The 27141-nt window shown below is 41.1% G+C and overlaps 1 protein-coding gene across 1 annotated transcript; it reads left to right on the top strand.

The window, feature by feature from the left end:
• Positions 1-400: 400 nt before the first annotated feature.
• klf5l (Kruppel like factor 5 like) lies at positions 401-25677 on the top strand. Its single transcript, XM_080867761.1, has 4 exons — positions 401-667; positions 11916-12849; positions 13779-13838; positions 22209-25677. Exons 1-4 carry the CDS (start codon positions 527-529, stop codon positions 22385-22387), a joined length of 1314 nt encoding a protein of 437 aa, XP_080723887.1. The 5' UTR covers positions 401-526; the 3' UTR covers positions 22388-25677.
• Positions 25678-27141: the final 1464 nt, after the last annotated feature.

Raw genomic sequence — 27141 nt, 5'->3', positions numbered from 1 at the left:
AAGTAACATAATTTGATCTTATTGGATAAAACTGATACTGATAAAATTTAACTTTTTGCACACATTGTGATGAGTGGATGATACATGTGGATGACTTCACCCTGCGTATATGACACATTCTTATCCCTGGGTGTTTGACGCTGCGGTTCAGTCACGTGTGACAAAATATCATTTAAACAGCTTTTTTTTTTTTATTCAAAGCAAAGAGAAAAATAGAAAGAAACCTTGGTTAAAATGTGTGTATTTCATATGCTTGGCCTATTATGCAGGGGCAACATTTCACCTGATGCTCTGTTATTTTCCTGCAGGTGAGTCCCGCCTCCTTGAGTGGGCTGGAAGTCTGCTCTGATTGGCTGTGTCTAGTTGAGCTCAGGTAAAGTCTACCTGCGAGCTACAAGAAAAGGGAGGGCTGTGGATTACACCATAGCATTCAGCTCCAGTAGGGCGTTATTAACGTTAGTAACTGTATATGCACTTAAAAAACAAATTCTGAAAAAAAGATAAACTTGTTTAAGCAGAAACTTTAATGGCAACGAGTGTAGGATTGGCCATGAATCCGCCCCACGCGACTGAAGAAAGGGCAGTTTTCACGCAGCTGAAGCCGGTGAGGATGTCGGGAGCGGAGGGCGCCGAGGACACGTCCGTGTTCGAGGACGTCAAGCCCGCGGTAAGAATCTCCCCCAACCCGCTGAGCGCGGCCGGGCTTCAGGAGAGCCGGAGATCCGGCCTACCTGAGAGTTTGAAGGTGTTCGCTGCTTTTCGCAGAGGATGGGAACCACGTGCCGCTTTAGGCAACACGTAGTTGTTTCTGGCATAAGCAAACAGTAATAGTCATGTAACTGGCTGAGGGGCTAATGTGTGTCGTGTTTATCAGGCTGCTTTTTCATGTGACATGTAGCAGCTCACCTGTAAAGGCGGGCAGGCAACAGGTAGAAGTCCTGCATAGAGGCGCAGCTGATGGGTTAAAAACAATTGCAGCTTGGAGAAACTTGTGGCAACTTGATGCGCTATGCGGTTTTTTCATCATATACTATAAGGTTTTATGTGGATACAGCGGGGAAAGCCATGCACATTCCTGCTAATATACTTTTGGGGACACAATACCAGGTGTTCTAGCCTGCCCTTGTTGGCAGTTGTTTTTGCTCTCTATATGCTGTTAAATGAAAAGCTACATACATGTTTGCTATGTTTATTTTTATAATCTTTCACATTAACAAGTGAAGCTGAGTACATGTGCACATTACACCTTGTTTCCTCAAATTTTATTCACCATCCCTACCTGTATATTTTTTTATCTTGGGGTTTTGGTCACGTGATATAGCATCAGGTTGAAATTTAGAGAACTCTGCAAAACAGCTTCTTCTATATTAATCACTGCAGTGCTTTGGAGAGCTCACTGTGCAAGGCTTTCTGGGGATACTTCCTGAAATTCCCAGCAAGCATCTCATGGTTTATGTAGATATATACACGAGATACATGGGGTGCCTAATTGTTTTCAGAAAATCATAAATGCAAAAACAGTACACTATTCACAGCAGAGACATGACGACGGCATTAAAGTTAAATGGCTGTGAAGCACGTGTTGTTCCTGCGTGATCGCAGCAGAGCACAAACAGAAACCGAACGCCTTTGTATGGTGCTGAGTTTGGTCTCCTGCCACATATTTGGTAAACAAGTAGCTGATCCACAGACCTAAGGCTAAAGCCACTCTGCCAGCTGCACGTGACCAACAAAGCATAGCCAAAGTGGATTTGACAGGTTAAAGATGTTTGCGGTCTGTTCCTGGCTTTTATTCCATAGGTTCATATATGCGGATATGATACACGTTTCTCACAGGCTGTGTCTGCACGCAATAGGTTCAGCCTGAAACATCATTAGCAGAGTGGGCTGGATTCAGGCTGTGCCTTTCGGCAAACATGGGAGTAAAGCATACATTAAAAGCTTTTTTGAAAAGGCTCAGTGGGCTTTGCTACTAGACGGGTGCAAACATCTGTCCACAGCCATCAACCATTTAGATATCTGCATGTTTGTACAACTTGAATGAAGTTCATTGTGCTGCTGTGGTATGGAGGAAAATATTTGTATTATATTTTCTAATGGCAGATCATTTGTTTCAGGTTATGCTGCTTCAGTTTTTGCCTGACCAGCACCATCACTGAACTTTCAGTGGTGATGCTTTATATTTTGTGGCTCTTCTATACGGAACTATTTTATATATTCTGATCAAAAACTATACATAAAAAAACCTTTATTCTATATAACAATGACCATCGCCTATTACGCCTGCTTAGTAGTTAGTTATTCCAGAAACAAGGCAGTGCTAAAGCAGATATTTTTAGACAGGATTACCCTAAAACTGAAAAGCTAGATTTTCATGAACTTAATTGAGAGGGAGAATACAGGGCAAGGAAGCACAGGACACCAGCGTTTCCTCTATTACAGCTGTCTCAATGAAAATCACTGTGTGAAGTAATCAACCTCTAAGACATGTGAGAGCACTGTGTGTAGCCGCAAAAAGCTTAAAATGATGAACCCTGTCGTGCTCCGCGATGGCTCATTTCAATTGTGTGTCCATGAAAGGGAGCGGAGGAACGAGCAGAGAAGTTTTGAGATGCTGGGACGAACATTGGTACTCTGAGTTAAGCCATCATGCTCAGGTACTGGATAAGGCAACTGTGGGTAGTGTGGGTGATTGATTTTTAGTAATCTTTTTAGATTTTCATCCAGTTTTCTGTACGACTTGGAAAACACGGTCTACCTTGTCTGCCTATCTTCCTGCAGATGTATTTAGAGCACAATGGCTGCCATAAACTAAAGTATTTTACAACCTAAACTGGTTTGTGTTCTTGTAGAATTCCATGAACTGAAATGTAAAATGTCTGAAAGCGTGAACCCAGAAAAAGAAGCGTAGATTTTAAACTGTCAGTCACTGAGATGATCACAAGACAAAAAAGCGAGACTTGTTTGTTAGGTTCCAGATATGATCAACTATGAAGGTTAGCATAGAAGTTGTTAATATCAACTTTGCCACTGTTTTCTCCAACAGTGTGACTTGTGTCAGTTTCGGCAGTTGCGTCAATGTTTGGCTCGTGCAGCCAGAATTCAGCTGCTGTTTTGTTTGGTGCTCATTGCTGTAACATGCAGTGGTCTTTGTGGAATTATACTAGAGCTTAACTCCAGTGATGTCGTGACAAACGTACGTTGCCCGACCTGTCTGAGCAGGGCTCGCATGTCCACAGGCCGCCCAGAGGCAAAAGAGAGGATGATAAAGGTCGACCTCGTGAGAAAGTCACGGTGGCAATGAAAACTCAGTGGGAATGGTCGAACTCCAGGACTTCGAATGGCTGGAATATTCTCCCCTTTGTTGTTTATAGTGTTGCTTTTCTGTAGCCATAAAACAAAATTAGCGAATGAACTCACTGATCTTGAGACGTGCTGTTTGGAAAATGTTTCAAAGCAGATCCAGCAGCTTGGTCTTCTTTAATAAGTCACAGAAAATTCATTAAAGCTAGTCTGGGTCCAGCTGATCTTTTTAGCTCGGTTTTGGTAAACTAAAGCAAAAACTTGACTTGTTTTCAGAAGTTAGTGGCTAACTTGAGGTTTGGATTCGAGATCATTGGTTAACCACATGCTTTCTGCTTAAACTGTAGTTGCTTGACAAGGCTGGTGAAAGAATTCTATATTTAAAAACTACCAGTTTAATAACTTTAAGGACCACCACTGTAAATGCCACGTTGTAACCTTAAAGTCCAGCTCTCTGGATAATTCATGGATACTCGTACTCCTTTGCAGATCCGTGCTCTTTTTCTCTGGCCTGACTCATAACTGATAACTGGACTTTATTCTCTGGACTCTCGACTCTGCAGCGAAATGCCGTCATAACATTAACGTGGGCCTATGTAGACACTTTATGGCTGATTTCCGGAACTTAACTCCCTGTCATTGTGCACTTTCATGCACAGTTGCGTACTACCTCGAAAATGGCCCACAACTTTACTAGTCTCGGCTATTAACACCCACCTCTTTTGTGCCCGTATATTTTGGACACCTTTTCATGTATTGCACACTTTTTTTTTATATACAGAAACTTATCATGTGAGCACAGGACTCTTGAGTTTGGTGTTACAAATAAACACTAATAGTTTAACATTATCCCTTTGTTACTGTTGTCATAGTGCTGTATCCTCTCCTTCTATTTACTTTAAGCATATTGAGACTAGTTCTTTAAAAGCCATACATTCCTTGTGATTACACGGGCATTTATTCAGCCTGCACATAAATCTGCTTAATGAGTTTGAAAGGAATTCTTCATTTATGTTGCAAAACCACAAATCTGAAAAGCTTGAAGGGTGAAAAGCTGTGCATTTTTCTCTTGTAAATGATGTGTCACTATTAGAAAAGAACCAGTCCTTACAGGCATCAACATTTCAGCTAAGGTTTGACTGTTCATTACGGTATTGTTGAGGCATCATTTGTGTCTTTGTCAGTCTTCTGACACACTGCATTTTTTTAAAAACTTGAACAAATCTGTTCATGTTCTTAAGTATTAATACCGGAATAAGTAACCGATATGAAACTTGTTTCCAGATTCTTTTGTCATTATATCACCTGTGGGTTTCCTGTATGACTGCGCGCAGACGACAGGGTAGGTTACAGAATAACTTAATGGAGCATAGATCAAGAGCATGTCGCCAGTCACGCTGAATGCTTCCTGAAGATCAATATTCAGATACGGCTTTATAAATATTTTAGTTGTACCTCCTGGGATACGCGTGGTGTGTTTGGGTGTATCCTTCCTGTGCCATGGTTTTGACCAGACTTGCCTTCTTTTGTGAACCCCGGTCTCCCCCATTAGTTTATAGTCGCACAACCCTTCCTTTATATGGCCCTCGCGGCTGACATGCAGCTGAGGTCTGAGATGGTTTTGGTTTGACTAATGATTTGACTTCCAGGACAACACATGCAGCTGAATTTGCATCTGGGCAAGTGTCTGCTGACTACGAGTTTCGACTTGCAGGGATCCCTACAGTGATCGGTGAAAGGAAGTTTGCTGTGGGGAAACACTTTTATTTGCGTTATTGAGAAATCTAGGACAATTTTCTTTTGTCTCTATCTAAAGTGAACTTAAAATTTATCTAGCTCCAGGAACTCTTCTTCTACTCGTATATTTATTGATTTTTTTTTTTCATCTATAACATGCGTGTTATTGTGCTCACCTAACTGCCAGTTTTGTCTTGTTTTTTTTTGTTTACTCAACCGTCACTGCTGTTGATTGCCATTGTGTGTTTTGTAGCCACATATCAATAAACAGGTTGTCTAAAGACAAACGCCTTTGATTCATATGGGAAAATACATTGTAGGTTCAAAAGTCTCTTTTTAATAAACCTTATTGTATTCACACCCATAAATCAGTCTGATCACACTGCATCTGAGAGCAACAAGAAACCTAGGAACAATTCCTAGCATGACTCATGCTTTGCTCTGTTCACTTTGTTTGGTCTGCTGATGTCAGCTCTCCCCATCATGCCCGGCTGTGTTACCATACCAGACAACACATGCTGCCCGCAGACAGTCATATTCTGCCATTTCCTAATGCTTATTGTCTGCAAACTCATCTACCGAAGCTGCAAAATCTCTTTAATGACCACCACTGTTTACCCTCTCGCTCGTCTGGAAAAACAGTCAAAACTGCTTTTGTGAGGGAAAAACAAAAGCTGAAATCATTTTGTGGTGAGACAAAAAAAAATCTCTGTTATCTCTAAACATGCAGTGAGATACTGGACTTCCTCAGTTTCTTCAACCCAACTGCCGGCTAATCTTGAGAGACCATTTTCTGGAAGAACAGGGAACAAAGACCGATAAGAAATAAGAGACAGAAATAGGATAACGTGTGAAAAAGGTCACCGTTTGGGCAAAGTGGTAACAGGAATATAAGGAAAGTGTTATTTCCTTTCCAAAGACTTTGCCTCAGAACGGCGTAGGTTTACACAATGATTAACAGCAAAGACAGAGACTTATAAGTGCTAGTTCATGCTGCAGGTCATTGCTAGAAGCAGAGCTAAAATTAAGATATGTAAATAAAATAACAATGACCACAGAAGGGTTCCTGAGGATTCTGCCTAAACATCGGTTTTGCCCTCTTTTACCTCAGAACTGTAAACCAAGAAAAACAGTCCTTATTCAAAATTACTGTTTGCAATTTTATGTGTCAGTGCAGTAGCATATACAGTATAGTAGTGTGTCTGTATATACAGTTTATTAGCTATGCCACATCATCAGTGGCATATAAAATACCCCCAAATTTTCCAGATTATGTAGTTGTAACAAAACTATGCAATAGTTAACGCATGCTTAAACATCCAGGTAAGGAAATCAGACACTAAAGAAGGCACTTGGGTGAATATCGAAAGATTTCTCACCCTCTTCACTCATCTTCAGATGTTACTAAAGCAGTGAGGCAGTACATTTTTAAAACAAAGCAAATTCTGCTGGCTTGTTTCACTTTGCCACTTTTACCCTGGAAAGCTCGTCACTTTCTTGGGAAGTCAAACACGCTTCTATTTCTCTGTGATCATCCGTGCCAATAAAACATCACCGTGGTATGAAAGGTCTTGTTGTTGCCCTGATGACCTTGTCATGATTTCTGCTCTGTTGATTCCCAGCCAGGGAGCCCTGACGCAGAGCTCTGTTTTTTATGGAGATCCAAAGGCGAACGACCATTGCATTCCTGAAAGCCATAAAAGAAAACTGGCGTGCAGACGAAGCCATTTGTTTTGCAATTAGCAGGAGGAGGGGGATTGACCCTGCAGCTTGGAGGTTTTCAGGGTTTGAATCAGGATTCACACGGCTACTCTGTGCAGGCGGAAAACGACACTATTCTCGATGATGCTGGCATGCGTGTGGTGGATCTCACAGATATTTTAGAGATGAATAACAATATTTATATTGAGGTATGCCTTACAGCTAAGAAGCAAAGAATGTGGATGTTTTGAAATCATACCAGCTTGAGTATGACTGCAGATATGTTCAGTGTATTAGAGCCTCACGCAAGCTTGATTCTGAAGGCTAATTTTCATAATGAATGGAAACTTGAGGTTGCAGTGACTGTGAAGGGAAAAATACCAACAAGTCCAAAGACAAGTATATGCTGCTATGTGTGAACATTATTACTGATGAGTAGTGTAAAGTTTTTGCTCATTGTATTAGTCGGCCTTAAAGGATACAGTGGGCCTTTAAGAATGGACGTGAAATTGGCCAGAAGTGTGGAAACTCCCACTCTGCCCCATAAACCTGAACACAGCTGATAAGAGATTGTTGTTATCAGGCAGAAGGATTCATAGCAGAACAGTTATACATGTTCTCCAATTATTAACCAACTCAGTCTTTGCCGAGAGATATTCTCCTCATTTACCACATAAAACAAAAGACTTTCTGAACTGTAAACCACTGGACTCCTTTGAGATCACCGTGCTTCTCTTGTTAATGAATTAAAGGCAAAAGAGAAACCCAGAATAGTTGTAGGGCAAATGAAGGAAATACGTCCTCTTATGCAAAGGAGAGGGTTTTAACCTTAGCCCTGTTTATGGGGCTGAAGTGATAACGTTAAACCTTTCCTGAAGTCTGGTGAGAGTCGAGACAGGAGAGTTCTTGCTTTTGGCAGGGACTCGTTTTAAGTCGATTGCATTTTTAAAGCTCTTTCAAAGTTGGTCAACTTAAAAATATGTACATTCTGTGCATTTCCAAGTAGCTGGTATTCTCTGTAAATATTCTTTGATGAGAGCCCTAACCTTTCTCTTCATGCCTTCATGAAAAGAGCATATGGAGAGTTTGCTTGTGTTTGTATCAGCGTACAGATGCTGACAGGAAGACAGATCAACATCAGTCCAGTAAGGGGACATGACCAAGGGCACCCAAAGGTGACAGCTGCCAGCACCCCGGCACTACAGAACCTGTTTGTGTCCCATCGTGAAAGGAGCTCTCAGTCAGAAGGAAACAGAGAGTCTGTTTTTGTTTTCACTTTTTTTTCTCCCCCTCAGTAAATACCCAAGACTTTCGTTTCACCAGGTGCTCAGATTCCACTGATGACAGGGCAGTTTACCGGCGATGAATGGCGGCCATCTATCCTAGCCCTGCAGGAAACACGCTCTAACAGTAATACGCACATACAAATGTACACACAGAGACATGTGCATATAGCAATATGCAAAAAAGGCACGGAACGCCGCTCACGCCAGTCTTTAGTACTTTGTTTCGTCCTCTCAAACACAAGGAGTATGCTTATTCGTTATACAGTGACTTTTTTGAGTTTGTTTGGCGAGGATTAGAAAAGAATCACAATGAATAATAAGTTAAGAATAAGCCAACAGAAAATCAGAACCCACGTACACGACACAAATAATACTCCCATTTATTCCCCGCCCTCAGGTTTATGTTCTTGTCATGTTTATAGTACTAATCACTGCATCGAGGCTGTTTGGAATGCATGATAGGCATTTCTATTGTAAACCACTTCAGCGACTGGTGCATTTGGCCAAAACTCGTTTTCACTGTAAAATCAGTTTTGCTCATTTTGAATTCATCATAGATTTAGTTTTCCCTTCTTAATTGTGCCTCTTTAATTCATGCATTTGCCTATTGTTTCTGTTGTTAATTGTTACCCACCATCAGTAAAAACAGGGATGCGCCTTTTAAGTAAATTGAATTGCACGTAGTAGAAATTTTCATGCAGCATACACACATTCCTCAAGTTCAAGTGCACACAGACCAATAACCACCCAAGGTTTGTGTGTGCAAATACATCAACAGCTTATTAGCAGAGTGTGTGTGTGTGTTGGTGTGATGATGGGGCTGGCACTGGAAGCAGCGCTGCAGAATAAGCGCATTGAAACAAGCCCGCTCTGCTCTTTTGTTCGGTTGCAGGACACGACCTCCAACGCATCAGCACCTCATTAGGTCATTTGTCCCAAATGGCTCGTTTCAGAGCGGGATTTTACTGCGAGCTGTGGATTTGTGATCTCCCACGGAAGGGGCGTAGTTCATGGAATTCACTCTCCCACCGATCGGGTCGAGATCAGTTAAAATAATTCTTGTCTTCCAATCTCGAATCACCCCAAAGAGCACTATAACTGGTGCTGAAATAACACGTTTTTGGTCAGTGAACATTATGTTTCAGTGACTGGCAGAGCGCAGTATTTGGTTTGAGTTTGTGAGTTTATTCTGGAGTTTGGAAATCTTTACAAACAATCTCTTTGAATCTAATCAGATGTCCCCGTTAGATTAGCTGCACTCATTCAGACATAACTATCACTTTCAGAATTAATCATCACTTTTACCGCTCACGTGGCTTTCTCTCCGTCTCTTCTCCGGACCTTTGTTCTTCCTGATTCCCCCCACCCCCACCTCTCTTTTTAACCTGGTCGCTCCTCCCTCCCATCATCCTGGGTGTATATCTGTCGTCACTGTGCGGATCAGATTTGTCTGGCAGGTCTATTTTTACCTGACAGTGTTTAGGTTTCACTGCACCTTTCTCATGCCTTCAGCCTTTGTTTTGGTTTAGCTGTAAGTGCTTTCTCCCCTTTTTTTTTCTCCCTCCTCCTCTTCTTCGTGCATCAGACTGTCGGCCACACCCATGGAGCCAACTCTCTACCTGTTTGTGTGTGTTAGCATGCTCGTGTGAACTTTAATTTGTCAGTAAGTTGGTGTGCATGAACAGTATGAAATTCTGCATGCATATGTACAGCATATAAATAGCCTGCATTAAACGGCTTTGTGCATTTATGATCGTAGACACAGTGTGTGGCTTCTGCAGTCTAGATCCTTTTTTTGTTTGACAGCTTGTGCACCTCTGAAGGAGCAATAGTCCACATGTAGACTTTAAATGAGAAACGGTGCCAAGGTGCACTTTGGATGAAAATCAAATGTTTTCCACTTAATCAGAAGAAAATATCTGCAGTTTATTTTCTTCTTCACTCTGTCTGTTTCATCCTGTCACCTGAAAATGGTTCTTTTGTGCTCCAGCAGACATTCTGGTAGTTGTAATGATAAATGCTACCTGTTGCATTGAAAACCTGTGTAGCAGACACCCATACAGTGTCTCACTTTTACAATTTTCTTGGCCTCCTCCAACTTTCAAGCCTTTTTTTTTTAATGTAGACCTCACCATCTTTAAATTAGCGAGAGGAGTACAAATAAAAAATACAGTCATAGAGATGTAAGTACTGTGGATCAAAATTAATGAGGTATAAGGTGAAAAATGGGTTTTATAACCTTCCTTGTGCAACTTTTAGTGAGTGAATTGCTAAAGTGGGATGCCTTCTATATGCATCACTGTGAGATATCTGAGAAATCACAAGTTCCTTGAAAAAGAAACTTGTTAGGAACAAGAACGCTGCGCAGCTGGGGATCCCGTCACTACACGGAACCAGATAATCACATCTTATTTACACAGAGCTAATTAGCTACTAGTTATATAATAGGGAGTTATTAACAAACTAATTATCAAATATAAAACCTTCCTTACATGCAAAGCCATTAATGATCTGCCTTCTCATCTTACCATTTTTGATCCAGTAGAGTTCTTTACTCCTATAGTTAGAACTAGATTATATGGCCTGGAACCTTCTCTTTATTTATGCTGCTATACGTCCATCGGGACCTCCCATGATGCAGTGCATCTCTTCTGTTTCCTTTTAATTTCCAGGTATTTGCCTGGCACTGTTGCACGTCATTAGTTTTGTCTTCTCTTTCAGTAGCCTGGGCTTTTTCATCTCTGTCTTCTTTCATTCTGTACATCAGGTCTACGATTACAGGCCCCGCCAGCCTGTCCATTGTTGGTATTGTTTGTGTTTTCTCAATAATTTTTTTTTTTTGCTTTTCCCTCTCTCCCAACCGGTTGCAGCAGATGGTCGCCCTCTCTAAATGTGATTCTATTGGACGTTTCTCTGTCTAGTGCTCGGTCACGGGGAAGTTGTCAGATTTGCTTCTTTAAGATGACAAGACTTGAACAGACTATGTAAAGTGACCCTAGATTACTTATGTGCTTGGTCTGCCACTGTGTAAATGAAACTTAACTGAAGGTTTGAATCTATTTGCATTTTTTTTTTCCTTACAATTTTTTTATGGAATTCTACCTGCGTTGCTCTCGCTGTTGGCTGTTTGCATCTTCTTCTCTTTATCCCAATGGAATGAAAATGTAAAACACGTCCCTTCCTTTGTCCCAATGGATTTTTACTGGCAAAAGCCTGCTGCGCAGTGAAAGCAAAGGGGCAAGGCTTTCAGCTTTCAGCAGGGAAGCATTTGTTTTTAAATGTGTATCACCTGTAAGAGTGTATGCATGTTTATATGACAGTGTCCAGGATTATTGCTGCAGCTGCATAATTGTCAGTGAATGATCATTCAAGCACATAGCAGGTGTGATGCACTCTAAAGGCCTGGAGGCTACAGTATTATAAGGTTTACTTGTAGGTGAATTCCCTTTTTAGCTATCTGCCCCAACTGTCAATTGTGGCTGCTTGTCAGGACATTGAGCTTCAGTAGGAAACAGGAATGTGAGCTATGACGCAAGGAGGATGCTGGGAGAAACAGCATCCTCCAACCATGCTGTGTTTCCTTTTTCATGGAATGGGTGTAACTTTCTGCATCCACGTTCACCAAATAATCTCTTAAAGCGCTGATCAGATTAGGACTCAAAAGCACATGAAAAGAGTCCAAAACTGTGAACATGGAAGTCTGTCGTAGATGGATGGGATCTGTGAGTTTTAACAGCAACAGTCATGTGCAAATCTCAGCTTATGATGTATTGTTATTTAAAGGGTGTGGTAGGATGTTTGTGAAATAACTGTGTGAATGTTTTTTCCCCTAGTTTCAGTACACATTTGAAGTATTTCTGTTAACTTTGCGTCTCTTTTCTTTTTCAGATTCAACTCGAATTAGACAAATACCTTCCCCAGCACAGCAGTCCTCTACTGAGTACCCCGAATGACACTACCGACAAGAAGTACAGACGAGAGAGCGCCTCCGTGGTGGACGAGTACTTCGCAGAGGACAAACCTGCCACCCCATACAGCCTCAACATCAACGTCATCCTTCCCAGCACCACTCACCTCCGCACAGGCCTCTACAGGCCCAACACCAAGACCCTCACACCACAGCAGATCAAGACGGAACCCGGGATGGAGGTGCCCTGCTCCATCCCAACCAGCCAGGCCCTTCCAGACTTCACCTCGGTGTTCAGCGTGCCGCCTGTAGTCAACAACGTTTTCATAAAACCGGACATGAGCGCTGGAGGAATGGTGAGCGTGACCACAGGATCTCAGCAGCAGCAGCAGCCAAACTTGGTCACAGAGCTTCACATCGGACCTCCACCTCCACAGCCGCAGGTCTACCACATGCCCATCGCGAGCAGTGGCGACCTCACCATGACCCTATCGCACAACAGTCCCTCACCGCACGGCTCCAGCAGCGGCAGGACCATGCTGAACCTCAGCAACGCCACATTGCCGACGACCAACGGCAACTACATGATGGCAGAGCACCAACTGCCACATCATCATCCCAGCTACTACCAGCACTCTCCAAACAACTCATCCCAGCACACAGCGCCACACAGCCTACCGCCTTCGCCACCAAATTCCCAGCCCGGAAGCCCAGACGGCCAGGCAGAGCTGCTGAGCCTAGCACCCCAGGGTCCACCCCCTTACCAGCAGCGTATGGGAGGAATAAAGCTAGCGGGGATGTCTCATCATGCCATGCTGATGACACACGGCCAGGGTGTCTTAACAGGTCCAAAATACAATAGGCGAAACAACCCAGAGCTGGAGAAGAGGAGGATTCACTTCTGCGACTACCCAGGTGGGTGGTCTGTTTCCATATCACTATAAACTATGGTTTACAACTGAAGTTTCTCCATTAGAAAGTAAACCCACGTAGCTGGTTTTAACAACGATTCTCTGAAATGAAAATAAAAATATGAGCCGATGTGAAATAAAACTACGTTATCTGACTTCACTTTCATTTGCATGTCCTATTGTCTGGACCGGTATGTACCATTGTGATGCTCAAGGCAAAACTGTTTCCAAAATCAACATGAACAAGTCAAACCTTGCAGCTTACCAGGATGTACGCAACACATTGATTTTTGTGCCTCACCGCATGCCCCCAAAGCCCAGTCAGGGGCAGCTTTTGTCTCGCTGTACTGGGATCTTACTGGTGACATCACCTGAAAGCGCGAAAAGTGGTACACTTTGCCGGCTCAGGGCAGTCGGTGCTTCACTTACAATCTTTTCTAAATTACCAATGGGACACACAAAGCATGGTTCAGTCAATCCCATATCTGCACACATGAACTAGTCCAATTCCCAGTGTCACTGAATGTAAATAAACTCTATACCCAAAGCAACACACATGCAAATCTTTCGGCAATGCACGGCTCTGACCTGCAAACGAAATCCTCACAGTCATTAATACTGTGAGAGAAAATGTGCAAAAACCAGGCTGAAAGCAAACTTTGCATCAGTTACTTTACTCTTCGTTTTATAAATAATACATATTATCGTTGTTCCTTTAACTGTTCATTGCAGTAAAGACTACAACCTGTTGCTATTCAACTAAATTTGCAGTTAAATTAGAAGCAAGATGTTGCATTATGTTATCCAAACAGTGTACTTTTAATATGTTATGAGTAAGTAAACACCTAATGATTCATGTTGAAGACAGATTTTGTGCTGTGTCCTCCTGTCAGCTGTCCTCCTGGCTTATGATCCTCTGTTATTTCCTCACAGGCTGCACCAAAGTTTACACAAAGAGCTCCCATCTGAAGGCACACCAAAGAACACACACAGGTAAGAAAATAATCTCCCCGAGGGCTGAAATACAGTCTTTGCTGTTATTTACAAATTTATACCAATTTTAATTTAGGATTGATTCACCAAACATTCAAAGGTTGGAAGTTAGTTTTTTAACTTTACACTGTAGGTGGTGAAGCAGCAGCATGCTGCAGTCATGCATCTTTGTCATCCTCTAAGTTCAGTTGCTTTAAGCTTATTTATTTGTGCTTTATGTCGGCGCCAGTTTCGATACACCCAGCAACAATAATAGAGATGATGTTGATGAAGAAGGTAAACGCAATGAAAAGAAAAGGCACAGAAGCAACATATTTGAGTTTTTGTTTTTTCTGCGCCGTGTTTATACATGTTCATACCTGTCTACGTAGCGTCCCCAGTGAAAGAGAACAAAGGGCCGAGGGAGGAGGGTAGGACGAAGAAAAGAAGGGTTAAAAAAAAAAAAAAGAGGAAAGACACGCAGTTAAATAAAGGCCAAACCAGTTACTCCTGCTTTTCAGTTCCTGAAAGGAAGGATGGAGGAGGAGGAAGGTAGGGGGTTCGGAGAACGGAGCAGGGGGGCGGAGGGGCTGGTTTCAATGTATTTCCCTTCTGTAAGATGAAACCTGTGAATTCCCAGAGGCCCTAGACCTGGATTTTGAAGATTTACTCATGCGATTAAAGCTGCAGAACTCCTCCAGTGTGAAAATATTGACAGAGCGAAGCGTGAACACGTGAATGAACAGACAAATAGAAACAGATCTCTCTGCGGTCATAAATAGATAAGATGAAATTTTATGGATCCCAGTGGGGAAGTTGGGCTGTTGAAGCAGCAGGATGCAGCAGCACAAAAGACAAACGGGCTTCGAAACATGCAGTGAGAATGGTAAACAAAACAAGAGCAATTAAAGAGTACGCTGACAAGTGTGGACCTCAGTGGCTTCAGCCGCATGTTTCAGCGCCTGTTGTTTGTGAAAAGAAAACAAAGTAACCTTTACAGTATTTACTGTATCACTGGCTAAGCAGTATTTTTGGTTGTGGCTCCAAACCTGCAGTTTGTTACGATATCATGACCAAATGTAGACAAAATTCGGACACTTTTATTATGACCTACAATGTCGAATTTCATATTCTGCCCACGTGCGTTAGATCTGTGTCATGAGGTGTGACTTGCAGTGAATTTATGAGTTGGCACGTGCAGATACCTTTACAAAGCAGAACAAAGACGTTCACATGCCCACACACACCTCGCAGTGCACGTCCCATCCTTATAATCATCTGGCAAGTCGATGCGGCTACTAAATGCGTCTTACTAGCAAACCGCAACTGGACGTAGGCTGAGTGCGTGATGGAGTCATGGGCATTCATTTCAAAGAGTGCGTCACGGTTAGCAGATCCCACAGCAGCAGACATGTCACTGACCAAGGATTCCTGGTTTACTTGTTTTGGTCAGTCCACGGTTCCCACCGCAAGGCTTCGCTTGCTGTCTGGCCAAACCAGGCTTGTTTGGTCTTGTTTTGCATTCAGTTGATGACTCATAAGTTGAGCATGTAAAAGAAACATTGCACCGACTGTTCTGAACTCCAGGAAATGTTTAAGGCAAATCAAAAGAAATTTACAAAGCTAATGCAAGTATTTGAGGCATATCATGACACAATACAGTATATGTGACACAAGGTTTAGTTATTTTATGTGTATTTCCGTAACAAATGTGATTTGCTGGATGGATAGTCGTTTTACATCGGCCTTAAAAATAGCTTGGCTTATCTATTGATTAGGTATCTGCATACTGTGCTTGTGGAGTGCCTCACAGCTGCGTTCTAGGCCCCCCTTTTATTCTCAGATTTATTTGGGTTGCTGAACTTAGTCACACACATGAATCGGTGCGTAATATTGGACCTTAAATATAAACCAAACACTATAAAATTGCCACTGACTTCACACTGACCTTTTTAAAGTTACATTACAGCATTAACCTTTCTATAATTGGTTCTGTTTGCCTGAGTTGAAGCAGTCCACACCTTTAACTCATAAAGAATGCTGTATGTAGTTTTCTTATCAAAGAAATTGAAAATAATCTATTTTCTAGAGAGATTATCGTTATTTTATTATTAATCTACACATAGTATCTTAACAGGACCTGCCAAGTTTAAACCCATGTTTACATTCTGTAGATCGATAGATAGATAGGACTGATAGGATTGCAGTGTTTGTTTACTCGGTGTGTAACTATGAACCAGTCACAAAATCAAAAGTGAGACATTTACCGAGAGTCGTGTCTCCCACCGTTTTATACCACCGAACCAGCAGCTACTCACGGTGTTCAATGGTGATAAACTGGCTGTTATTGATCCCGATTAACCCAAAAGTGTTTAATTGGGATGGCTCATTAACAACTACATAGTAATGTACGCCTGCATGACTGGTGTCAGTCTGTGCGTACAGGGTTTCCTGTGAGGTATTAACACATACGTTGCATCAACAGTCTGCCGGCACAGAACCTTTAATGTGGTGAAACATCATCCCTCATTTATGTCTGTTTCAGTTCACTGCCAGAGAGACAGGAGTTGTTTTTCTTAAGGCAATAGTATCAGGAAGTCCTTTGGGCGTGCGTGTGTGCGTGTGTGCGTGTGTGTGTGCGTGCGTGTGTGTGTGCGTGTGTGTGTGTGTGTGTGTGTGTGTGTGTGTGTGTGTGTGTGTGCGTACAATACAATATTCTATAAGTCTTTCACAAAGCATTAGTCATGTTTTCCCAGGCTAACAGACTTGTGCTTTTGCAACTTACTGCTAACAAATCATTTGCTGTAGACTGCAGGTCCCCGGTCTGGGCTTGGGTTTAAATCTATATACACATAGGGTCCAACAATCTGGTGGCTCATTGAGCTTGAAATCCTCTTTAAGTAAAGATCTTTATGTTCAGATTCCCACCCACAGATTAAAGATTTGCATGTTAAGTGAAATGGAAACTTGAAATTGCTGTATTAGTCTGTCTAGTATGGTCTAATGTTCGTACACAGACCTTTTGGCTCCAGTTTACTTTTACATATGACCAAATCTTTGGTTACTTTTCAGTCCCTCTGCAACAAAACTTTAAGGTACTTTAATAAGCTATAGTTACTTAGAGTTACTTTGTTACCCACTACAAAAAAGATAATAAGACAACTAAACTGAAGACTAATAATAACACATTTGCATAATAGGAAATAATAAAGGCCATTAACATCATCGAATGAGGTTATAATTCAATCATAGATATACATTTTTGGTTCGTTATATGTTATTTCTTTTGTTCCTTCCTTCCTTATTCCTAATAGCCATTACGTCTCAATCCTGGTGAGCTTACAGGCATTAACCTCTACATCATAAAGTTGCTTAAGGTTATATAATAATGTGTAATTAATAGTTAACTTTTTTCTTTTGCAGCTACAAGACTGCTAAACAATATATACCATAATATTGTGCTATAAGTGTGTATAAGCTTCTTATTCCCTATAATCTCATACTTATATAAAGATCTTAAAAGAAAGTGTTACCAAAAGGACAAAGAAACCCAAATTCATAACCACTGATTAGTCAGATATGTAGTAGCTGCTTTGGTGATATAATTATTCAAATAATGGAAGTTAGTAAATCTTGAGGTATAAAGTGCTGATGTACTAAACCAGGACATGAAGTAATAATATTTAGGAGTAAAGTGTAATGACTAATGTAACGTTAGGCTTACTTATGTTGAAGATTAGACTTGGAAATTGTATAATAGCTTAAGATATGACACTGCCATGATATATTGATGCTGTCACAATATATTAGAGTCAATCCCACAGGACACGTGACTGTTACATATCCCAAGAGGAAGCCCTAAAATATATTGTTATTACAATCTTTTCATAGATTACACCTTATGGAAAATAAGCAAAATATTTCCTCTGAAGTGCATTTAGTGTGTCATTTTTAATTTTATACAGAGGAAGGGTCGGGCTATGTAATCCACTACTGTGATCAACATTTAACAAGATGGAGCACATACAGGTCGCCCATTTGAATGAGGAAGAGGAAGAGCAGCTAAGCGGCCGTAGCCCAGGTGCCCTCTGTGGAGGCAATCGGCATGAACCCCCTGAGGGAGCATCTGATGTGAATATTGTTTAAGTGCATCGCTATCTGTGCTCATCGGCACGTCTGTGATAACAGTCTGCACCTCCCACTGGTTCGTGGGCGTAACCTTGACCGTGGCCTCAGCAGCCACTCCAGCTCTTCACATTGGCTTTTGCAGTTGTGTGTGTGTGTGTGTTTACATGTGTGTGTCTAAAGAGTAAAATACTATCAGTTTGATTAGGGAACCCTCCAGCCCTCTTTACAAACACAGAGTGAGCTGATAAAGCCAAGAGGTCCACAAAGAGTTTATTGGCGTCCTGAAGAGCCTGAAAATGTTTGCTCTTTGACTCAGTAAAGCCAGGTAGAGGTGGTTATAAAATGTTATTATTACACTTCTGGTATATTCTACTTGAGTGTGCATTGCCATGACATTAAGCAGAAGGTATAGAAATGCATTAGGTTAGAAAATCTGTTGTTGTTTTTTTATGGACAAAAACAACTTGGAAAAATCAGTTTTGTGCACAAGTTAAGACCCAGATCGTCATGATTCTGAATGTGTGTGTTTCATGCATTCATTAATATATGGTAAATGGCCTGCATTTGTATAGCGCTTTACTCAGTCACTAAGGACTTTACACTACATTCGGTCATTCACACATTCACACACTGGCAATGGCAAGCTACATTGTAGCCACAGCTGCCCTGGGGCACACTGACAGAGGCGAGGCTGCCGGGCCCTCTGACCACCACCAATAGGCAACATGCCCAAGGATATTTGGCATGCAGCCAGGAGGCAGCCTGGGATCGAACCACCGACCTTCTGATTAGTGGCTGACCTGCTCTGCCACCTGAGCTACAGCCACCCATGTGTGCATTCTAGAGAAAGAGAGAGATAATGGCGTTGCCGTTTGTAATCGGCCACCTGATCAAACAGCTACACAAATGCCTGTGAAGTCTTTTGAGTACTGGTACCTTTTAAGAAGCGTCCCTGTTAAGCGATTTAAAAATAGATAGCGAAGTCATGCAAATTTCCAGTTTCCACTTGAACAGCGCTGACAGCCAGAAAAAAGTTAAATTCTTTGTGAAATGTCTCAGTATTGTCAAAGCTCAGTTTTTCTAGTGCATGAGGTTCCAATACATGATGGATGTGTCAGTTTTTACCTTCTCATGCATGTGTAGTAAATCTCCCACAAACCCATTTTCCCCCCTTTGACTAAAGGAAGGGATCCTATGCAAGTTTTTTTTTCTTCTTTTTATCCACCGTCTATATATGTACCAGTCAAGTCTGTTTGTTCTGCGTGTGTGTGTGTGTCGTATTTCACCGTCATGTTTGCTGTAGCTTTCAGGGATAATAGTCTGAGAGAGGCGTCTGTGCTTTTCACCTCATCAGCGCAGCTATAGAGGAAAACCAAACACACCTGTGGGTTGAGAACCTAAACCTTTTATATGGAGACATTTGCACTCCACCTCTTCACACACATCAAGTGCGGTTACCTCTAGAAACAGGATATTGCCCTCAAAGGAGGCTGGAGTGCCTGTAATGTGGGGTTTCGGGGCTGGTTGGATTGTTTAAAATCCATTAACGTGTTCATGATCATTTAATTTTTATTTATTTAGAGCCGGTTAAGAACATGAGTAATCTCAAGGCACTTTAAGGTAAAGATGCTTGAAAATAGTAGAGAAACCCAATGATCCACTGAGCTAGCACACTTGCGGTCCTGTTATTTTTAGCTTGTACCTGCCCAGAAGAGTGGCTGGACTAACTGAGGACAAAATATTTGGAAATGTGAATTGCAAATACACTTTTTTTTAGGATAAGACGCACAAAATGTTGCATTTCCTTCCTGTCACCTAAATTCTCCGCCCGCCCTTTGCTCTTTGGACCCACTCACTCCATTAATGGCTGTCACTGGTGATTGATGGTCAATAACAGAAGCTATCTAATCAGCACAAACAGGGCCCATGCTAATAATGAGCACTTGATGGCCCACACAGCCGAGGAGAGGCACACTCCCTCGACACTGCCTGATAGGTTACCTCAGCCTATCAGACAGAACTTAGAGTCTTAGAAATTATACTTTATGGCATTGAATATCTACCGGATTGCTTATTTGGAATGTCAACAACACTACAGTCTATTGACAGTGAGCAAACAGTACAAGGTATAAAGCTATCGCTTTTATTCTGCATTGGAACCAATAATAAATCTAGTCTGGATACTTTCCTGGAACTGGGGCATTTGATTTAGGAAAACGCCATATTTAAACTTTTAATCAGGGCATGAACTTTTTTTTTTTCTTCTTTTGGAAAGCACCGACTCAAAGTTGAAGGAATCTGGCCTGAGCAGACCTTTATTGTTTGCTTATCTCCTTTTCACTTATGTTTGTGCTCAGGCCTCGCATTGATTCCTGAACATTAATTTCCACCTTGGCTATGAAAGATGACTTTTTTCCCCCTCTTTCTCTCTTGTCATGTGCATACCAACCCTTTCAACTGCGCCTTTTTTTCTCTTTGTTGATGATTAGCTCACTGTTTGGCAAGAGCACGTTGCGGCACAGCAGAGAAATGTCCATGTTTGGGTGGGGTAAGATAACTGTCGTGCTAGATTTACTTAACTCGTTATTCCACAGTGTTTTGAATTCCCATTCTACAGGTTCTCTGTCATTATACCTCCTTACCCATTACTACCCACTACTGTTACCTTATAATTACAGGAGCATAATATGATTTATGTCCCAGACAATCAACAATTCAGGGACATTGTGCTTTTGCAAGAGTTCAAGTTGTACTTTCTCCAATAATCCTTTTAATTTTCTCTAAAACATGGATTTAAAAAAAAAAAAAAGCAACTGATGACATGAAAACAAAGCAGGCTGTGAGCCTATAGGGTTACACAACACTAATCTCGTTTTTACATCCACACCTCTGAACAATTTTGTTTTCAGTCTCCAGCAAATGGCACAAAGCCATAACCTCCCCTCCGAAAACAAAAAAATGGAAAAGTACAATCTCACAATTACATTTATTAATGTGCAGTGTGACAATCAAACACTGCCACACCTGTAACAACGACTCGTGCTGTGCTCCGAGACTCCTGACACAAAGGCCGCTTTCAGTGGTTACAGATAAACTGTCTTATTGATGTTCACTCGCTTGTGATGGGATATTAAAACAAGTCTAATTCTTGTGAAGGCAAAATACTTTGATGATAATCACATTAGAAAGTTGACAGAATGACATAAAGTTGAGCTGATAGAATAAAACGAGCTCCATCCATCCATTTTCTTCTGGTTATCCAATTCAGGCGCTCATCAGTTAAATATTATCAGAGAGGAGACAGACTGCAGTGCTGACAATGGTTTCGGTGCGATGTTTGTGTGGAGTTTCTTTAGGATTCAGAAGTAAAGGAATGATGCAAGCACACAGAAAATTGGTCGTTAATCTTTAATGCTTTGAAGTCATCAAGTTTTACTGCAGAAAAACTTGATTTGCTGCTGTTATATTTACAAAAAAAAAGGAAAAGCAACCTTCTTAACTTTCTCCCTCGTATGCACCAAGTCTGATAATTGAAACTGTAGCTGAAAATGTCCATAAAGTGAGCTGGGATGACACGCACGCACACACTGCTGCAAGGTCCTTGCAAAATTTCTTTAATTCTTTGTGTCTTTTTTCATTTTTCTTCTGTTAATTCATGTGAAAACAAGTTTTTTTTACTTTTCCAACTCAAATCTTTCCTTTCACAATTTGACACTTGTTTTTATGCACACCACCGTCACAATGGTTGAACCCATTGTCTGAAACACTGTTTCATGAGATTTTTATCTCGGTTTAGTTTCGCTGAAGTCAGACAGGAGTTTTTACAGAAGGAAGCAGTAAACACCAAAAGTGCATGCTAACTGCCATTCAAACAATCCCCCCCACATTTAGAAATACAACTACACACAGACGTCATACAGGCACACAAGTCTTATTGTGAAGGGATGTTATTTTTAGAGTGCTGACATCACTGTAATATTTCAAACAGCAGGAAACAAACCGCCAAACATCAAAACACTCAGAAATATATGAGCTAAAATTATATCTGATAGAAAACACAATCTGGTATGTTAAAGGAATTTTCTTTAGCACTTATGTTGAATGACTGAGTGTGGGAAAGTGGAATTGCTTTCTGTGGTGTGTTCAAGTAAAGTTGGTCCTTTGACTGATGTGTACTCGAACTTGTCTTTGCTTTAAGAAATTTAAGAAAAAACCTAAAGTATGTAGCTGATGCCTCTGCGCTCTCCTCTTCTCTTTTTGCAGGTGAGAAGCCATACCGATGCACATGGGACAACTGCGACTGGCGCTTCGCTCGATCCGACGAGCTCACCAGACACTACCGGAAACACACCGGGGCCAAACCCTTCAAGTGCATCGCCTGCAGCCGCTGCTTCTCACGCTCGGACCATTTGGCTCTGCACATGAAGCGTCACCAGAACTAAACCAAATATACCTGCATATACAGACACACTCCATGTTGCATAAAGAGACAGCCGCCTGAACCAATCAGCTTTATAAGAGTCAGAAAGAAAACCAAAATCACCCCACCCCCAAGTGCTCTGGTGTTTAATTTCATGAGTTGTCCAAAAATCAAATTAAAAGTTGCACCGCACGTGAAGTTTACCCGTGGATAAACTCCAGCGTAGGTGCTACACCAACAAGTTTTTAAATAAATAACAGACCTGCATATCTGTTGTCAACATGTCGGGTGAACAGGCCTTACAGTTACTAGCTGCTCTCTCACCCGGTTAGTTTCATTTGTTGTTCAAACAGCAAAGGGGATCCAGGCAGATGATAACAGAACAAGACTTTTGGAGCTGCTCCATGTTAGATAGAAATCTGTCTGCAGTCAGTCGCTGCAGAGTTTGCTGAACTCTCACACCAGAGCCGACGGTTTAGCAAAAAAATTCGACCACTGTGGTGATTTTGGAGTTTGTCCTAAATCACATGCTCTCTCACGAGCAGCTCGTGAATCTCGATTCGAATCCCTCCCTGCAGACTTTGCAATCAGGACTTGGGACTCTGATCAAATCCTGGAAAACTTTCTTCTGCTGCATTTTTAAAAAGAGTAAAGAAAAAAAAGGAAACCACCAGCAACAACAACATGAACGTTTCAAACAAATCTGCTGCCAACATCATCATCATCTTCACCTCTGTCACCGCCTTTTATCGATTGAGGTATGAACTGTAAGTAAGAGGTGGAAACACTTGCCTGTCCTCTGTACATACTTGTTTGTAAGTGTGCGTATGTGTGTTTAATAATATGACGAATGTATTGAAATTTATACTTGACAACTTCTTTTTTTTTTCTTATCGAATGTCTTATCCCACTTCAAAACTTCCTTGTGGTAGAAGGGTCAAGGGTCTTTTAAAAAACAAAAAGAAAGAAAAGAGAAAAAAAGATCAGTCGGAATCAGAAAACTGCACAGAAAAGTTAATCATCTCCTAGTTCTGCATGTTTTTCTATACAGGTAATACCTGTTGAGCTCACGGAGCAGCGCAATTTGCCAATGTTTGTATCCATGACATTACCTGTTGCCGTGGCAACGGAGCTCCTATGACAACAGTTTGGTGTTTGCTTTCCTTTTCCATTCAGCGCTGTTTTTCACCCTCTTTTTTTTTTCTCTCTTTTTGCTTAATTGTCCTGTATTTATTCAACACTTCAACCCAAGAAAGATAGAGATGGGTGGATAGCTCTATTATGTAATCAGGTTTGTTAATACGCCGTGCGCCTGGTACATTACGCTCTCACAGGCGGCCCTATTAACTGAAAGAACAGGAAGTGCACATTCACATGAATGCTTAGCATTTAATCGATGGGGCTGTTGCATCTTTTTGACTTTTATTTGGAAAGCATAGAAGGCTTTTCGCCCCCACACTGTTTTTGAGCAGTGCTCTTCCAACATGCTTGAGCACTAAAGAAGGGAAACCTTCACTATTCGTGGAAAAATGTTATCAAGTAGTGGATGCTGTAAAGTGAACAGCACTAAAAGTCATCTTCCTGAAAACACGATCCTCGTGGAGATCTAAACCTTCTCAGGGTAAAAGGATTAGCAGCTGTGTCGTGTCCTCGTGCGGCTTCTCTTCAGAACAGACTTAAACGTCTTCCAGTAAATCTTGCACGCTGATCAATAACAGGAGTGCTGCTGGAGTTCATACTGTTTTTTGTTTGTTTTGTTTTTCACCATTCAGAGGCAGTGAAATGTTTGATCTGCAGTGGCAGTGAACTTTTTCATGCCTCAGTTATAAACCAGCAGGCATACACCCACTACGTTTACCTACCTTATTTTGCAGAGTTCACTACAGGCTGTTTTTATCACTTTTTTTCAAGCATGCTGCTTCTCCACAGACCAGATCCACCACCCACAGAGTTTCAGCACAACCTCATCACAGAGACACACCCTTAAAGATATTGACTTGGGGTCTGTTGGGTCTTTTTATATGACATAGGTGAGATGGAGATTTCTAAAATCTACTGTATAGTATGTTTACATTACCTGTCAGATTTCTTTCAACTGGGGTAAACTGTAAAGAAATTCGTGGGCTTTTGTGATTCTCCTTGAGCCTTTTATCTAAACGTATTTAAAGCGAGGCCACTACATTCTCAGATTATTATTTTAGGGTCTTTGCCTTACAATATAAAGCGCCTTGAGGGACTGTTATTAATGATATTAATGAATTGATTGATACTTGGTGAGCATAGTTTTGGTATAATGTGCACATTAAAGACAAATTGTACTCTAATATAAAAACAGTACAAAATCTACACTGATTATTACAACAGAAGACGACAATCTTGCAACCAAAGAGGTTTTTCTAAGTGAACGGTGCGTGCACACCCACTCTCTTTAAACAAATAATCCAAGAACGTAACAGTGGCAGCATTTCAGAGGTCCAGAATTTGGATCCTGTAATAAGAACAACTGCCGTCTGCAGACATGTCAAAGCTGAAAATGATTAAGAGCTGTCTATGTTTTTTTTTTTGTTTGGTCTTGTCGTGAGCCCTTAAAAAAACAAAAAAACAGGAGGGTTAAAATATAAAACAAATACAACTGCTGTCAAAGTGGAGCCAGAGAGTGCAAGACTCTGTCTGCAGTGGAAACGTGCAGCATTCAAAGTGAAGCAGCTGAAAAGGAAAACATCTGTTGTAATCCCTACTGCTGCTGTTGCTTTCCCAGGTGTCTCGTACCATTAGCACTGTGCCTCTTTGTTCTTTTAAAACAACAAACTTTGTGAGCAAATACTCAGCCGTACTGGTGTTTTCTTATCTGTAACGGGTGCGTGATGCCAGAACATTTAAACAGTCGCATCGTCCTTATTGTCATTTTAGCTTGGCCCTGTTTGTATCGAGAGGCTGAAGGTTCGGCCCAGATCCCTGCAGGGGAAACGCATCCTGTTATTTCAAATCTGATTGTTTTATTTTATTTTTCATCCCAAGGAACAAGTTCTCCTGTCTCTCTAAAGAAGGGAGCTCTGACCACCCACTGTGTACATACTGTAGTTTTAGCTTCATCGAAAGATTTTGTAAATATTTGTTTTACTTCCTATTATAATATTGATATTTTTTCCTTTTTTTAAAATAATGGGATTTTAGATCAGCCGTATGTGAGTTTGTTTAATTTTGTTTTGATACTTAATGTGTGTAAGAAAATTATCAAATTGTTTATGTTCCAATTAATAAGAACAATGGTTTATTTTGCTTTTTGTTTGTGCAGTAATGATGCTGCAACAAAATAATAAAAATGTTCATAAAATAATAGATTATCTGGTGTTTCTTACATTTTTTCCAGCTTTCCAAACTCTTATATAGGAAATAATTGGTGGACACGTTTTAGATTATTTGTGTCGCTGCTGTAAAAACAGTTGTTATAATGAAGAATCACTCTGACAAACACTTCAGTGCCACACAGCAACCAGTAAATACCACATTCATCAAGTGGTCAGAAATAGGGCTGGGTCGTCACTGATTTCTAGAATCGATTCGATTCATGATTCAATTCCATTCGATTCAAATCAGGGAAATTTTGTCTCAGACAGTCAGAAATATTATAATTCAGATCATTCATCAGTACATTTCCATATTTTTATATCAATAAAAAAAGAAAACTGACCCTTGCCAGACTTTATCAAAGGTGTAAGCATCACAGCAGATGCCTTTGTGTCAAAGTAGCTGAAGATAAAACAGAAAAACATGAAGGTGATTTTCCTGGCCTGGGATTTTATAAAAATATTCTGCAGTACATCAAAAACAAAAGAAAACCATTAATCAACATATGAACATTACCTGATGCTGCTGACATGAAGCAAAGCAAAGCTACAGAGGTTTGATTAGAGACACAGCTAAGCGTTTTGCAATTTTGCATAATTTAAAGTTTAAATTTGTTCAGTATTGAACATCAGAAATGACGCTTTCTTTTCGGAAGTAAGTAAAAGGAAAAAAACGTCCGACAGCGCTGTAAACAACGGTAGACTTGTGCGTAACTAGCAAGCGAATAATGCAGAAAACAGATTTTTAGATGAGAGAGAGAGAGCTGTGCATGAAGTGTGATTTTTATCGTGGTGGAAGCAAAACAGGAAAAGTAAGAGGGAATTCATGACGATGTTTATGTGAAGTGTAGTTTGCTGCTTCTTTTGCTGCTGGTTCGGTCAATATTGTTTGGTGAGAGATAAAAACCTGCAGCTTCCAAATCTGCGCAAAAAGGGCGTGAACACAAAGCGCGGACCCGCCGAAACATCAGAATCGGCGAGCTGTCGGCTTTCAGCCCCGACCGTGTCCGTGCCGTCGGGTGATAAAGTCACATCTCGCTGATTCTGATGCGTCGGCGGGTCCGCGCTTTGTGTTTACATCTTTGTGCAGAATCCGTGTTCCTGCTCTCATTTACTGTTTTAGCTGTTTGGTGGTTGTTGAAATTTTGTGAGGTTTAACCTGAGATTCTGGCGTTTCGTGCAAAATAAATTTATATTTAAAAATCGATTCAGGATTTTAATGAATCGATATCACGTTATCCAAGCCAGAATCGATTTTAATCGATAAATCGATTATCAAAACCCACGCCTAATTACTATTTCCATCCATTTTCTTCTGCTTGTCCAATTCAGTGTTGGATGCAACTGCTGTTGGGCTGTCATAGCTGACCCTGCACAGGTCATTGCTAAAGTTGATTTAACTGTTCTAGCTGTTCACTGTGTAGCTTTT

This window comes from Rhamphochromis sp. 'chilingali' (assembly GCF_963969265.1).
Source record: "Rhamphochromis sp. 'chilingali' genome assembly, chromosome: 19".
NCBI lineage: Eukaryota > Metazoa > Chordata > Actinopteri > Cichliformes > Cichlidae > Rhamphochromis > Rhamphochromis sp. 'chilingali'.
Note: the sequence above shows the minus strand (reverse complement) of the source record. Positions and strands in the feature narration are given on the sequence as shown.

Excerpts from the sequence above, each read along its gene's own strand:
- klf5l (XM_080867761.1), top strand. The coding sequence starts at position 527 with ATGGCAACGAGTGTAGGATTGGCCATGAATCCGCCCCACGCGACTGAA. Across the intron at positions 668-11,915 it reads TCGAGGACGTCAAGCCCGCG|ATTCAACTCGAATTAGACAA; the intron begins GTAAGAATCTCC and ends TTTCTTTTTCAG. Across the intron at positions 13,839-22,208 it reads ACACCAAAGAACACACACAG|GTGAGAAGCCATACCGATGC; the intron begins GTAAGAAAATAA and ends CTCTTTTTGCAG.